Source organism: Canis aureus, chromosome 2 (genome assembly GCF_053574225.1).
Source record: "Canis aureus isolate CA01 chromosome 2, VMU_Caureus_v.1.0, whole genome shotgun sequence".
In the NCBI taxonomy this organism is placed as follows: Eukaryota; Metazoa; Chordata; class Mammalia; order Carnivora; family Canidae; genus Canis; species Canis aureus.
The window spans coordinates 70601788-70616397 of NC_135612.1; the positions used below are offsets into that span (position 1 = coordinate 70601788).

General features: G+C 54.0%; 1 protein-coding gene across 1 annotated transcript in view; it reads right to left on the reverse strand.

Annotated features, from left to right (window-relative positions):
• The window catches only part of OTOP1 (otopetrin 1), a 36465-nt gene extending 33472 nt beyond the window's left edge, over nt 1-2993 (reverse strand). The window contains exon 1 of the mRNA XM_077860695.1: nt 2555-2993. Coding sequence (XP_077716821.1) covers nt 2555-2993 — 439 coding nt within the window. The remainder of the gene's footprint in view (nt 1-2554) is intronic.
• Between the last annotated feature and the right edge of the window lie 11617 nt (nt 2994-14610).

Sequence of the window (14610 nt, forward strand, 5' to 3'; positions counted from 1 at the left end):
CTTTCCTTAGCAAACAGAGGAGCTGGATGAATAATCCATCATTTCTACTAAATATTTCAATAGGTCCATATTTTTTATTCCAAATGAAGTGTTCACTTTCTCACACCCAGTATGCGGACCAGAAACTTTTCTCCTCAAACAAATCCCTCACAGCCCTTACCAAGACCCAAAACCTTTCTCCGGAAAATGTGAATGTCCTGAATCCCACAGCCTGGCTCTTTCTCGGCACCCCAGACTTCCAAAGCTGCCGCAGAAGCTAGGGCAGAGCTAAGTCAAACCTGTCTTTCCAGCTATGATTCCAAGGAAAACCTCAGTCCTGGCTGGGGCCGAGGCACTTCCCTTGGCACCCCAAAATTCTTTCCTTTCAAGACAATTAGCCTCTGGCTTCTTTGATGAACTCCCAGCTCATTTACAGGGATCATAGTGCCTTGCAAACTGCATTCACTTGATGCAGTTCTTCCAACCCTTTCCTGAAAAGCAACTGGGAGTCTCATTTTACTGATGAGGAAGCAGGGAACTCAGAAGGTGAAGGTCCTAGAGCTGGAACATGGAGTCAAGCCTTCCAGGCCAGCACTATTTCCATTTTCCACATACCTCACTTGAATGGTTATCAGGATTATCTAAAGAGCCATCATGTACTGAACACCTACTACGTGCTCTCTCTCTATTGCCACATTTATTCTATCACTTCTTGGTGTCCTATAGACCTCTCAAAAGTAACATGCCCAGAGCAGAAACTTGATACTGCATCCCCACCCCCACTCCTCCCTCTGTCTTCCTAACCTTGGAAAATGGCACCAGCATTCACCCACTGACTCGGATCCCAATGCTTGAAGTCTTCCTGGAGAGAGGGAGAGAGAAGGGAAGAGCAGGGAAGAGAGGGGTGGAGGAGGGAAGGGGCAAGGACAGAGGGAGGAGGGAAGGGGAGGAGTGAAGGAGACAGGAACAAAAGGAGGAAGAGGGAGGAAGGAGGAAGGGAAGAAGGATGGAGGAGGAAGGAAGGGAGGGAGGGACAGAGAAAGGATCCGCCCACTAGAGGAAAGCATAGGTCAAAAGCCTGTGTGTGTATTTTTCAGTCTGTGTAAATCAGTATTTTCAAAACAACATTTCAAGCCTATTTGTTTGTTTATGTGATATGGCGCTGAATTCCCCACCCTTCAGTCACAAACCATGAGTCTTCCTAAAACAACCATTTTCAGAACAGGAATCTGAGCCAGCCTGGAGCTGTGTCTATTTTTTCCAAAGGCAAGATGAACTAGACACAGTCCCTGACCCTAAGAAGCCTCAAATTTCAAATCTCATCCAGGTGACAAGGCTCACATCCAACTAGTCATAACACAAGGTGAAAGTTGGCAAGAAGCAAAACTCTCTCTGCGGAGAGGTGTGGTACCCAGGGCGGAGGGGAGGAGTGGTTCCTGCCGGGTGGGGTAGAGAAGATGGCACTGCGGTCACACCTTTGAAGGGATGTGGGTGGCGAGGAACGCATGTGTGCCGGGCGCCCAGCCTGCACCCGGGCAGCAGTCACTGGTCCTACCAAGTGTGGGATTCCCATTCTCCACCTGGTGAAACTCAGAGTGGCCGGATTAAGTCACTGCCCAAGGCCACACAAAGACCAGGAAAGCCGCACTCTAAGGGAGATCGAAATTCAGACCTGTACACCATTCAGGTAGAGACGGGAGATGTGTCTGGCCCACACGGAGTGAGATGTACCCCTCCTCTCCCAGACAGGGGCTTTCTCCACGCACACTCCCTCCTCCCTCCACTTCCTCCCTCCTCCCTCCACCCTCCACCCTCCTCCCCTTGACTCCAGCACTGTCTGCCTCCCTTTTAAGAGCAGAAGCTCCTTGAGGAGGGGCAACCTTCCTATCTTGACAATGTTTCAGTCTGCTGGGAGTCCATAGCAAGTGCTTCCACCCTGTACCCCAATATTTATCACTTATCCATGACTCTGTCGGACCAGACTGCATGCTCTTGCGTGCTCTTAGCATCTACTCTACCCCAGACCCTGCCGTGGCTCTAGGAATGAGAGAGGGGCATCACAGAGCCCCCCACCAGGGTGCTGAGGGGTGGAGGAGTGTGGTCAGAACCACAAACAGCAGGGGGAATCAGAAAAGCATCATTGGGGTTGGGTGGGGGGGGACCCCGTGAGGCCTGAGCCCTGCTTGGAAAGCAAGGCAAGGGGGAAAGCACTGCGGGGAGGAGGGAACAGAGTATGCAAAGGTATGGAGATGGGAAAACTTGCGTGGGAACTAGAACCTTTCAGACTGGAGCACAGGATGAGGGCAAGGGAAGGATGAAGCTAGAGGCCCTCTGGGGACTGATCCTCGAGGGCCGGGAACGCCAGGATAGGGAGGGGGCCTCCCCCAGGGGCCGGTGGAACCTCGGCAGGAAGTTCAGCCAAGGAGAGAGGCGAACAGGTGCAGCCGTGCGGCTCTCAGGATGAACTGCGCGACGGGAGGAGGCTGCTGCAGCAAACCAGGCTTAACAGAGAAAAAGAGAGAAGGAAGGGAGGAGGGGCGAGCCAGAGAGGCGTCGGGGACGCGGGGCCACTCACCGCGGAGCCAGCGCGCGCCGGCGTGCGTGTCCTTGGGGCGGATGAGGCGGCGGTGCGCGGCGCTGCGGCGCACGTACCACAGCATCCAGAGCAGCTGCAGCAGCATGAGCGCCGTGAGCAGGCACAGCAGGTGGCTCTTGCCCACGCCCGAGGCGTGCACCGCCCAGGCCAGCAGGAGCAGCAGCCCCGCCACGAACACGATGAGCCCGTACTGGCTGCTCAGCGCCTCGGCCAGCTTCTGCGGGACGCCGGCCCGGACCGCGCCCCGCCGCCCGCGCGGGGGCTCCGGGGGCTCGGGGGGCTCCGGGGACTGCGGGCACCCCGCGGACCCCCGGGCCGGGAGGCGGGGCGATGGGCGGGTCGCGGGCCCCGCAGACACCCTGGCCGGGGCGCTCCGAGCCGCCCGGGGAGAGGGCGGCGCCCCCTGGCCCTCGGGCATCGTGGAGTGACCCGCGCGGGGTCTGGGTCCGGGAGCGGCTGCCAGGCCCCGGCCCGCGCCTCCCGCCCCCGCCCACGCCCACGCCCCGATCCCCTCCCCTGCGACACCTGCGCTCCCCGCTTCTGCCCCTCCGCCCTCCGTCCAGGTGCGCACCGGGCCCCCGTACGCGGGCTGCCCCCCGCTTCTTCCCCGAGCTCCAGAATGCGCGCCGCGCACTTCCCCCGACCCCGCGAAGGGGGGGTCCCGCCCGCCCCCCGCGCCCGGGACCCAGGCCAGCGCCCCTCCCCCGACCGCGGCCTCCGCTCGTACTCCGGGGCCCCCGGGTCCGCGGCGCCCACCCCGCCCGCCGCCCGCCCTGCCCTGCCCTGCCCTGCCCTGCCCTGGCTTGGCGGGACTCTGGCTGGCGGCTCCCGGGGCGGGGTGAGGGGCGAGGGGTCACCCTGAGCCGCGGGGGGCGGGGCTGCGGTCCAGCGGGGCGCCCGGGGGGGGGGGGGTCCGCAGGTGCGAGCCCTGCTCAAGCTGCCCCGGGGCGCTGCGCCGCGCACCCCCGAGGTCTAGCGGAGCCTGAGAGCGCCGGCGAGGGAGTCCTGCCGGCCGGCCTCCGCCCTGCGTATTTCCGCGGTGTGTTTCATCTGTGCGGGTCTCTCTGGGTCTGGCTGGCTGGCTTTGGGGTGTGTCTGCTTAGGGCAGGGAGGGGAAGGTGTCACAGCGCTCGTCCCTGCATCCATGAAAAGGAGGCGGGGGTGTCTTGGTGATTGTGTCTGTGTCTGTCCGTCTAGTGTACCCGTGTGTCTGCCAGGAGATGCCCAGATGGGGACAAGACAGGAGCCACTTCCCAATAAAACAGATCGCCCCTCCCTCTTCTGAGAGAACCAGAAGCTGCTTCTGCACTGAGCAGTGCTGGGAGTGGGGGCTGCCAGGCGCTCCTGGAACCGTGGAGGCCTGAGCGCCTCCCTCTGCACCCCACCCCTACCCCAGCCTATCTGAAGTTGAGCGAGTCTGCCAGGGTGTCCCATTCAGATGCAGCTGAAGAGGAGATTCCCTCCCCCAGAGGTTTCTGCAAAGGAACAATCCTAAGGGTGCACTTGGCTGAGAGCAGGGGAAGGAGCCAGGAAATTGGTGGGGGGAGCCTCTTGGGGGACTACAGTCTGGAAGAAGCTCAGGCGGGCCTCTTGGGTGAGCCCCCTGTGCAGTAGCAGAGGCCTCCTCACCCAGGAGACACCGCCTCTCCCTCTTGGTTTAACGCTGTGCCCTTGCTGTCCTGAAATTAATTTTTGGATGACGAGACTCACATTTTCATGTTGCAGTGGATCTAATAAGTTACATACTGGTTCTGACTGCCAGAGGGTCCTGCCTGCAGTGGCGGGGGGGTATGGAGAGGGGAACCCTGGGCCAGGAGGGAGTCAACCTGGGAGCCCTGTGTTGCCTCCTTTTTTTTTTGCAATCCATTCATTAACTTAAGGAAGTCAACACTTATTTATCCAACGCTGGATCATTTGCCCGGCTCTGTTCTAGGTGCTGGGGTTCAGCTATGAAAGACTGCCCTCAAGGAGCCAGCGTTCTGACGGAAACGTGCTGAGTACACAAGTGTTTACCGAGAGCGCCCTGGGAAGCTAGAGAGCATCAAATATGAGACTCGACTCTGCCTTCTAGGAAACATGGCCCAGCGGGGGTGACTGGAGCGAGCAGCCCCTGGGAGCAGGGCTGTCTGGAGGGGAGGGGTGGATGAGCCTGGATTTTGCCAGAAGGGTGATAGGTTCCCAGGGGTGGCAGCGCCTGCACAGTCTTTACACCTAGCAGTTGGAACTGGCCGGGAGACCGAGGGCAGGGCAGCAGAGGGCGGCTGGTCCAGAGAGAGGGTGGAACATGTGCACAGAAATGAGTGTGAAAGGCAGGAAACCTGTTCATTGTTATGAAACTTAAGAGTGTCTTTCAGCTGGGTTTCCCCAGACCCAAGCCAGGTGGATGCTCAGTAAATAAACCAGAGTTAATGAAAGTGCATATGGATGGACGCTGCGTGAAGAAGCAAGCCGGCTGTGGGTCTCGCCAGATCAGCAGGGTGTGCAGTCAGCGCTGCATCCGCCCCACTGTGCTCTGTCCCATTCCTTTGCTTCAGATTCCCCCTTAGATCACGTTGTTCATTCCCTGGAATATGTATACATCTGTGGCCTGTCTCTCCCGCTGTAACGGAAGCTCTATGGGAAGGACATTGCCTGTCTTGTCCACGGCTCTATCTCCAGCACATAGAACAGTGGTGACCAGCACATCATGAGTCCTCATTAAATATGTGTTGAATGTGTCCCCTCAAAAGATGTCAAAGTCCTAGTCCCCAATACCTGTGAACGTGAACTTTTTTGGAAATGATCGAGTTGAGGTCATTAGGGTGCGCCCTAATCCCATACAACCGTGTCCTTACAAAAAGGGGAAATTGAAGACAGACACAAAATAGAAGGGAGATGACGTGAAGACTCAGAAAGGGTGCCATCTACAAGCCGGGGAACAGCAGAGGCCACCAGAAGCTAGGAGAGAGGCCTGGAACAGACATCTTGATCTTACACCTCAAGTCTCAAGGATTTTTTTTTTTTTTTAATTCATAGAGACACAGAGAGAGGAAGAGAGGCAAAGACACAGGCAGAGGGAGAAGCAGGTACCATGCAGAGAGCCTGACGTGGGACTCGGTCCAGGGTCTCCAGGATCACGCCCTGGGCTGCAGGTGGCGCTAAACCGCTGCGCCACCGGGGCTGCCCGTCTCAAGGATTTTGAGACAATACATCTGTGTTGTTCAAGCCATCCAGTTGGTGTTCTTTGTTATGGCAGCCCCAGGAAGCTAAGACACCTGACTTCTTCCTTCTGGGGTCCCCCGTGGGCTTGTCCAGCTCTGCATCCCTCTATCCCCCCTGCTATAGATTATTATTAACTGCCTTTCCAATGCTGAGCTTCCTACAGGCAAGAACCATGTCTGATCCATTCTGCCTCCTAGCATCTGGCCTGTTTTTTTTATCATATATTGAAAAACATGTAGTGATGCCTCCCAGGTATGAGGCCGGGCCTGGGGACAATAAGGTGAGGCCCATAGATTGTGCCAAATGCCACAGGACCCTGGGAGGAAGAAACAGAGAAAGAAGGAGGGAGAGCTTAGTGCCTGGCAGATCGCAAGGACTCCATGAATGCCCCCAGGCTCCCATAAAATCCACTTTTGCTTGTTTTTCAATTTTACAATGCACATCACTTCATGATCTCTTTGTCATAAATCAGTTCGTGTCAACATGGATTTGTAGGGAAAGGCACTATCAAAGAGTAGGTAGGTAGTGAGTTCTAAACCAGGCTGCGAGGTTTGATCCCTGACTCCATTATTTCCTGCTTGTGACCCTGGACCAGTTACTAAACCTCACTGGGCCTCAATTTCCTCATCTGTAAAGTGGAACTCTTCATAGTCACCATTCTTCAGAGTTCTATGAGGACAGTACAGGCTGATACACGGGCAGTACCTTGGAAGGTGCCTGCCGAATACAATGCACCTAAGACACGTTGTTATTTACTGAGCACCAACGAGATGCAGGACGTGGAGCTGAGGCTGAGTGGAGAGGTGGCTGGCTGGCCATCAAACATGTGCTCCCCTTCCAAGGTGTGGAACTGTCCCTGGGAAGTGGCTGTCCAGCTAGGGACTCTGATTCCCAGTGTCCCTGCATCTAGACGGAGCCAGGGGACTAAGTTCTGGTCAGTGGATTACAGGCAGAAGTGATGACACCAACTCCCAGAGCACCGTTGGGAACTTGATGCTAAAGATGGCAGAGTCTGAGGGCGCCTGCGGGGCTCAGTAGGTTAACCGTCTGCCTTCAGCTCAGGTTGTGATTCCGGGGTCCTGAGATCGAGCCCCACATTGGGCTCCTGCTCAGCGTGGACTCTGCTTCTCCCTCTCCCTCTGCCTGCCAACCCCCTGCTCAGTCTCTGGCTCCCTCCCTCCCCCTCTCTCTTTCTGTTGAATAAATAAATAAAATCTGTAAAACATAAACCAAACAGGTGGCAGTCTGTCAGCCTGAGCCCCCCAGTGGTGAGGTGGTGAAGGGGACGCTCCCTGCAGAAGCCAGGCCTCCCTGTGAGAAGTGAAACTTCTCTTGTGCTCAGCCCCCATAATTACACAGCTCAGCTGTCGCTGCAGCCAGCACTGCCTTTACTCCTTTAGAACACAGAGAAAGATAACACACACACCCCCCATCTGAAAGTCAAGTGGGGCTCCCTTTTCTGTGCTACATCTATTCCTTTTGAGAAGCAACAAAATGTAAGTTTCTGGACACATAAGAGAGAACCCGAAGTCTGTCCCCTTTCCTCTCTATTCAAGACAATCCTCAAGATTGAGAGATTTACTCATCTTTCTGCCTTCCGCTGATGTAAGTTGTTCAGAGGTCTGAGCCACACACGACCCTGTTTCTTACGGCTGCCCCCAGCTCAGGGGTGGACAGACATGGAGCATGAGAAACGGTGAGCTCCGATGGCCTCCGGGCCCCCAGCTTTGGCCTCCTTCAGAGCATGTTACTCCCACCCACAGTCCATTGATCACATGTCATCTCAGTGAAGGACCAGGCAACTGCCGCCTAGGGACGTCAGTGCCACCTGGATGGTGGTGAGACATGGACTACCCAGAGGGGCAGAGGCCAGCTGGGGATGCTTAATTAGCTGCCACAAACAACACGAACAACAGGACCCAGGGCCAAGTGGAAGATTTTGCTCCCAGTTACCTTCAGTGGTGGCTATATAATCCCAGAGTTTCTAAGAATAAAAGAGGTGAGCAGAGTTAATTAGTTTTCTAGGGTGGCTACAATGAAGGACCACCAATTTGATGGCTTAAAACAACAGAAATGTATTATCTCATAGCTCTGCAGCCTGGAGATTGGAAATCAAGGTGTCACCAGAGACACATTCCCCCTGAGGGACCTAGGGGAGGATCCTCCCTTGTCTCTTCTAGTTTCTGGTGGCTGTTCCTCATCCTGAGTGCCACTTAGCTCCCAGCTGCATGATCAAATCTCTGTGGCTGTCATTGTCACACAGCCAACTTCCCTCTGGGTCTGTCTCTCTCCTCTTTGTATGAACACCAGTCATATTGGATTAAGGGCCAACCCTACTCTACTATGACCTCATCTTAACTTACATTGTTATTACATCTGCAAATAAGGTCACTTTCACAGGTACCAGTGGTTAGGACTTCAGCACATCTGTGGGGGCGCGGGGCACAATGCAACCCATGAGAGGCAGCCTATTAAAGCGTTATTTGATCTAAACTGGAAAATCTCTAGGTAGGGTAAACCGAGATCTATCTTGAATCAGTACAAGAGATCATCAAAAACTCTCACTTGGTGCCCCAAACCTGAGCAGACCTGGAGTCTTCAGATGAAGAAGGGGCTGCCTGGATCTCCTTGAGAAAGGCCCTGCAGCATTGCCACAAACATCCTGTGAATCTTCCTCTGAGCCTTCCCCAGAAGGACCCACAGCATTATGGCATGGTGACCATCCCTGAGGAGAGGTCACTACCGCATCTATTTTCTTAACTTTTCCTTTTGAAATAATGTTAGATTTACAGAAGAGTTGCGAAGATAGTAGAGATGTTTTGGTTCACCCTCCACTCAGCTCCCCTCACTTCCTCCGAATAGCTCATACACCATGGGACCTTTGTCAAAACTAAGAAATTAAAGTTGATACAAAAGTATTAGCCAAACTACAGTCTTTATTTGAATTGAACTACTTTGCCCACTGATGTCATTTTTTTCTACGTGGATCCTTTGGGAAACACTAGAATGGGCTCTGAATGGATGTTAAGTCTTGGGCATTGGGTGAAGTCCATGGTCGTGAATCAGACGCAGTGTGGCGTAGAAGACCATGACCATATAAATACCAGCAGAAGCATCATGGGAAGGAAAGGCAAAATCATCCAGGGAGAACAAATCTCCACTCCCTTCATGATGGAAGGGATCTGATATAATCAAACGTCCACCAGGCAGCTCAGTGGCGGCCTCCGCTGTTGGCAGCAAGTTCTATCACAACCTAATCAACTGCCCAACATAGCAACCCTTTTGTTGTGCACATGGATCCGTGGGTCAGCATTTGCAGGGGACACAGTGTGGGTTGCTCTTTCCTCTGCTCTACGGTGTCCAGAGCCTTAGCAGGGAAGACGAGAACAGCTGGGAGTGACTTGATGCCCAGGGCTGGAATCCCCAAAGGTTTAATTCACATTCTGGTGCCCAAATGAACCCAAAGGCTGGGCTCAGCTGGGTTCCCACGAGTGTCCTCTTTATGTGGCTTGAACCTCCCACGGCCTTGCCACTGGGCTCTGAGCGGGAGCATCCCAAGAGGGGACACCGGGACAGCATGCATTCCAAGAGAACCAGCAGCAGCTGAATGGCCTTCATGACCTAGCCTTAGCGGCCACACGGTGTCATTTCTGGCACACTCTATTGGTGATGGCAGTCATAGGCACGTCCAGATTCAGGGGAAGGGAGAAATGACAAAAGTTCCAGAATGCTCTTCAGATCATCACAGCAGAGGCTGCACTCAGCACCAGGGTCAACCGGGTCAGCTGTGGGGAGAGGATTCTGCGTAACCAAGTGCTTGCCCCTCCTCTCCCCCGCAACATGCCCTTGTACCCGGCCTGTGCAGCAAACACTGGGTGGCTAGGCAGCGGCTGACAGACACGCACAGAACATGCTGTTTCACCCCCTCTTCTGTAGGGGGCGCCGTGGGTGAACATTCGTGTGACTCATGCTTCACTCTGGATCCACGCTGAGAAACCCCTCCGCCTATTACTCCCCAAACCTCCTTGCCACTAAGTTACCAGTTCTTCATTCCAAGTCACCAACCAGTCAGCCAAACTGGTAGCCCTGAGGTCATGGAGATTTGCGCTCTGGACATCTCTCAATCCAGACAAAGCGCCCAACAACATGTACCACTCAGCATTCAGTCCGCTGGGAGGACTTTCCTTCAGCACCCTCCCTTCGGGGTCACCTCTGGGTGGGGCTGTGATGCTACAGCTGCCTACGCGGCGGGTTGGTGCCATCACATCATGCAGAATCACCTGTAGACTAAGCCTGAGCCACTTCCCTCCATCCTGAGAAAGGCCCCCATGGGACCACAAGTGTGCTTTAAGGAGAGGAGACAAAGCAGCTGGAATTGATCTCAAAGGCCCCTGGGCCACCTGTTTCCAGCCCAGGCCAAGTTCAAGTCACATATGCTCTTTTTCTACTCGGTAATATAGTACTGCTGTGCATGCCCAACCTTGAGTTTGGTGATCAGATGACATCCGGTTCCAGCCATAGGTAGGTAGGTGTCCATTTCTCAAGAGCTGGTCCTTCCCCTTCAGGCGCTGACTCTGGTGGGTGAGCTTTCCAGACTGAGGAGTCAGCCCTCAGCCCAGATACTCTGCCCACAACGAAGTCCTGAGCCTGGTCCTGTAGCTCCAGGAGGTAAAGATTTCTTTAAATGCTCCTGAGAAGACCCCCTGCCTCTTGTTATTTGCAAATAGTTCTAGGGGAAGCACCTCCAGCTCAGACCAAAAGGGACAGCCAGTGCAAAATGAAGAGTACGCAGATCTCACACTTCTTCTGGGCAGGGGACAGGCAGAGAAAAGTTGCTGAATTCCAAACTGTTTTCTTACAGAAAAAGGTGACACAAGGGTGAGGGTGGAAGAGAGCCCAGAGGGTAGAGCCTGAAGCTTTGACACAATCCCAGGAAGCAGCACAGGCTCCTAACCATAAAAGGGTGATATGCGCCCAGCTGGATTTCAGATTTCTGTGGACCAGCGACTGTGTGCCTTGCTCGCTGCTTTTTGAATGGGAATGTCCTAGTGGATGTCCTATGCCTGCCTCACCACTGTATGTCCCGTGTGTAACTGGCCGGTCACTTGCCGGTCACTCCCCTGCTCCCAAGCAACCACACCTGCACGCACCTGTATTGATTTAGACGATGTGATCCTGGAGCCCAAGCCTGTGCCTGGTGCTGTCATGAGATGAGGCTTCCCGGGATGGCTGGCTTTTGCATGGGGGAGGAATGCAGAGGATTTGTAGCCAGAGACTGGCAATTTTATTTTTTTAAGATTTTATTTAATTATTCATGAGAGACACACACAGAGAGAGAAGTAGAGACACAAGTAGAGGGAGAAGCAGGCCCCCTGCAGGGACCCTGATGTGGGACTCGATCCCAGGTCTCCAGGATCACGCCCTGGGCTGAAGGCAGGAGCTCAACCGCTGAGCCACCCAGGTGTCCCCAAGACTCATAATTTTAAAACATGGCCCACACCTTCCTTGACCCTCCTCCTTTAGGATGGGGGAAACTATGTCCCCTTGGACTTGGAGTCTGCGACTACTTGCGGTTTCTGAGCCCAAGCTTTAAGTGGAAGCTTCCATCTCCTGTCTCTGGGACACAGTGGTGAGCAGAGGGATGCTCCCAAAGAGGTCCACACCCTGCTCCTGGAAGCTACCAAAAATGTTGCATGATATGGCCAGAGGAACGCTAAAGATGAGTTAAGGGCTTTAAAATAGGAAGTGTATCTGGGGTTGCCCAGGTGAGCCTGGTGTAATCACAGCGGCCCTTCAGCAGAGGGGAGGGTGGAAGAGGAAGTCAGGACGACGGAGGGATGTGAGGCTTTCAGATGGAGGAAGAGCACCATGAAGCAAGAAATGCAGGTGCCTCTAGAAGCTGGGACCGGCCTCACTGACAGCCAGCTCAGAATGGGGAGCTCAGTCCTGGGACTGCAAGGAATTGAGCTCTGCTAACGACCTGAAAGTACAGGAAATAGATTCTCCCCCCTGGAACCTCTGGGAAGGACCACAGCCCCGCCAACACCTTGATTTTAGCCCCATGAGACCCATACCAGACCTCAAACTACAGAACTGTACGACAATCAATTTCTGTTGTTTTTAGCTGCTGTTTGTGGCAATCTGTTACAGCAGCAACTGAAAATTAATACCGAAGCTCCCCTTTGGATCAGAGAGCCTCTGCAGGGGGGAAGGTCCTGCTGCCCCATGGGGGGGCCCATGCGGAGAGAAATCGCAGCCAGCGCCCTCACCAGCCCCGAGTGAATCCTCTTGGACGGGGACCGTCCAGCCAGCCAGTCGAGTTGCCCCATGTGGAGTGGAAACCAGCTGTTCCTGCAAATTCCTGTTCGAACTTCAGACTCATGAGCAAAATAACAGTGGTGGTAGTGGTTTTAAGCCCGTGTAGTGTGGTTCGTCACGCAGGTGTAGACAACCAGAACATACAGACGTGTGCGGAGATGAGATGTGCCCCGGGAGTCGCAGGTCTTTAGTACTGGCCACCGTGACAAGGACAAAGGGGTTATGAGAAGGGTCTGGATGGCCTTGGGAGAGACATGGTGCTCAGGTGAGGGAGGGGGCAGCGGGGGAGCAGTGGCTGGACTGCGGGTCACTCCTGCCACTGGAGGCGCATGGGCCAGGTGGGACCCAGACCCTGAGGTCCTTTTAGACTCTTTTTTATTGTAAACACAGGGAACATTAAATATCCTCCTTTACAAACATATCTCATAACATACTTTTTAAAAGAAGAAGCACAGCTGGAGATTGTGAGCACAGGGAGCCCTTCGATGGCGTTGTGCTGCGAGGGAGACCAAAGAAAATGGTCCATAATTGGAGGAGCATGAGGGAACCTGACTCGGGGTGTACATTCAAAAAAGGGAAACGGGACAACAGATCTGTGTGCACATGGGAATGATGCATCTCAAGACACCACGGATATGCCCTAAGTGAGGTTTATTAAAAGGTTTGCAAAGGCTGCAGCTAACATGAAAAGCTAGTTGCTCACGCTGCTTGATGGAGCAGCCGCGGAGGCCCCCTTCCACCTGAACGGGGGAAATCGTGGTCCTCCATGTGGGGAGCGGAGTCTGAGACTCAGGGGAGGAGGGCTTCGCAGTCGGCTTAGCGCCAGTCCCTGGCCAGCTCTGCTCTCAACTCCCCACCATGCTCGGCCCAGAACCTGCAACGCTCACCTTTGGAATCAGACCTCAGTGTGCAAAATACTCCTGCCGCTGTTTCACGGAGTTATTTTTAGGAATTCCATGTTCCTAGAATCCACCAAACTCTTTCCCACCTCAAGGAATATGGAACGGAATCAGTCTTTCAAAAAAACTGTTTTTAAGTAGAGGGCATTTGGGGCGCCTGGGTGGCTCAGTAGGTGATGCATCTGCCTTCGGCTCAGGTCAGGATCTCAGAGTCCTGGGATCAAGCCCCACGTAGGGCTCCCTGCTCAGCGGGGAGTCTGCCTCTCTCTCTCTCTCTCTCTCTCTCTCTCTGCCCCTCCCCCTGCCAACTTGTGCACATGGCTGTGCTCTAATAGATGGATAAAATCTTTAAACAAACGGAAAAAAAAAAAAAACCCTCTTTATGTGGACGGCATTTATCCCGACTGGGGCAGCTGTGGACAGCACCGAATTGCTCATCACCCAGCCCCAGCCACTCCCCCTAGGCTAGGAGCCCACCTGCAGAGACACGGCTGCTCAGCTCTCCCCAGTCCCTTCCATTGCCTCTCTGGCTAAAGAAACCTTTTTTATGGTGCATAAAACCCAAGGGCCCCGACAGAGCCAGGGTCTTAACTCCTGCTAGTCTCCTAGCAAGGCTTCGATCCCCCAAGCTGGGTCCCAGACATAGATTGTGGGGTTGAGGAGGGGCCGGGGAGGAGTCTCACTCTGGTTTTTATCCTAGTGAGCAGTTAGATTCTGTTATCTCTACATTCCTTGTTTGTGCTGAGAGGTCTCTCCCCAAACTCACTGGACCAGGAGAGCTCCTGACCCAGGCCTGACATTAGGATGACCCGCAGGACCCTTCACACAGAACAGCCTTGCTCACCACCCGAACCACAACCCTTGAGCAGCAGGCCTGGGCAACTAGCATGCAGGCCGGGAGAAAACTTGGACTTGACACTTGGGATGGTCAGTCAGGGACATTTTTTCAAAAAAGTTTTTGAAAGATCGTATTTATTGGGGGTGAGGGGCAATAAACAGGCTCTGTGCAGAGCTGGACACGGGGCTCTACCTCATGACCCTGAGATCAGGACCTGAGCCCAAAGCAAGAGGCCCATGAAACCAAGAGTCAGAAGCTCAACCGAGCCACTCAGGCGCCCCAAAGAGTCAGGGATATTTTTAAGAGCACACACATGCTTCTATCATATCCCTGGCCTTCATGGTAGAGACTTGCAAGTGTTGATTACTCTTTACCCTGCAGAGCAGTGCTCTCCCACAGGCTTGTTTGGAAGCACTGTCAGGATAGCCTGATAGCATTTTTCTTTATTTAGAAGTTATACTAACAGGCAAAGACCCACAGATAACATAACATGGCAGTTATTTAACAGAAACAGGGACCAGGCATGATCCAGTTTTAAAATTATTAAACTGTCTCTTTGCAACTAACAGGGTCATCTTACCATCTTAGTGGGCCACACCACCAGCATTTTGCTGACTGGGTTTTAACAAACTACATACAGAAAATCCCAGCCTTAGATTTCTATCCAAACAGTAGATCTACACTCTGCAATAAAAGATGGGGTTTGGGGTGGGGGTGGGGGATGGAGGGAGGATAGGTGTTATCAAGTTTGTGGGCTCTGTCCCAGGCCCCTCCAGTGG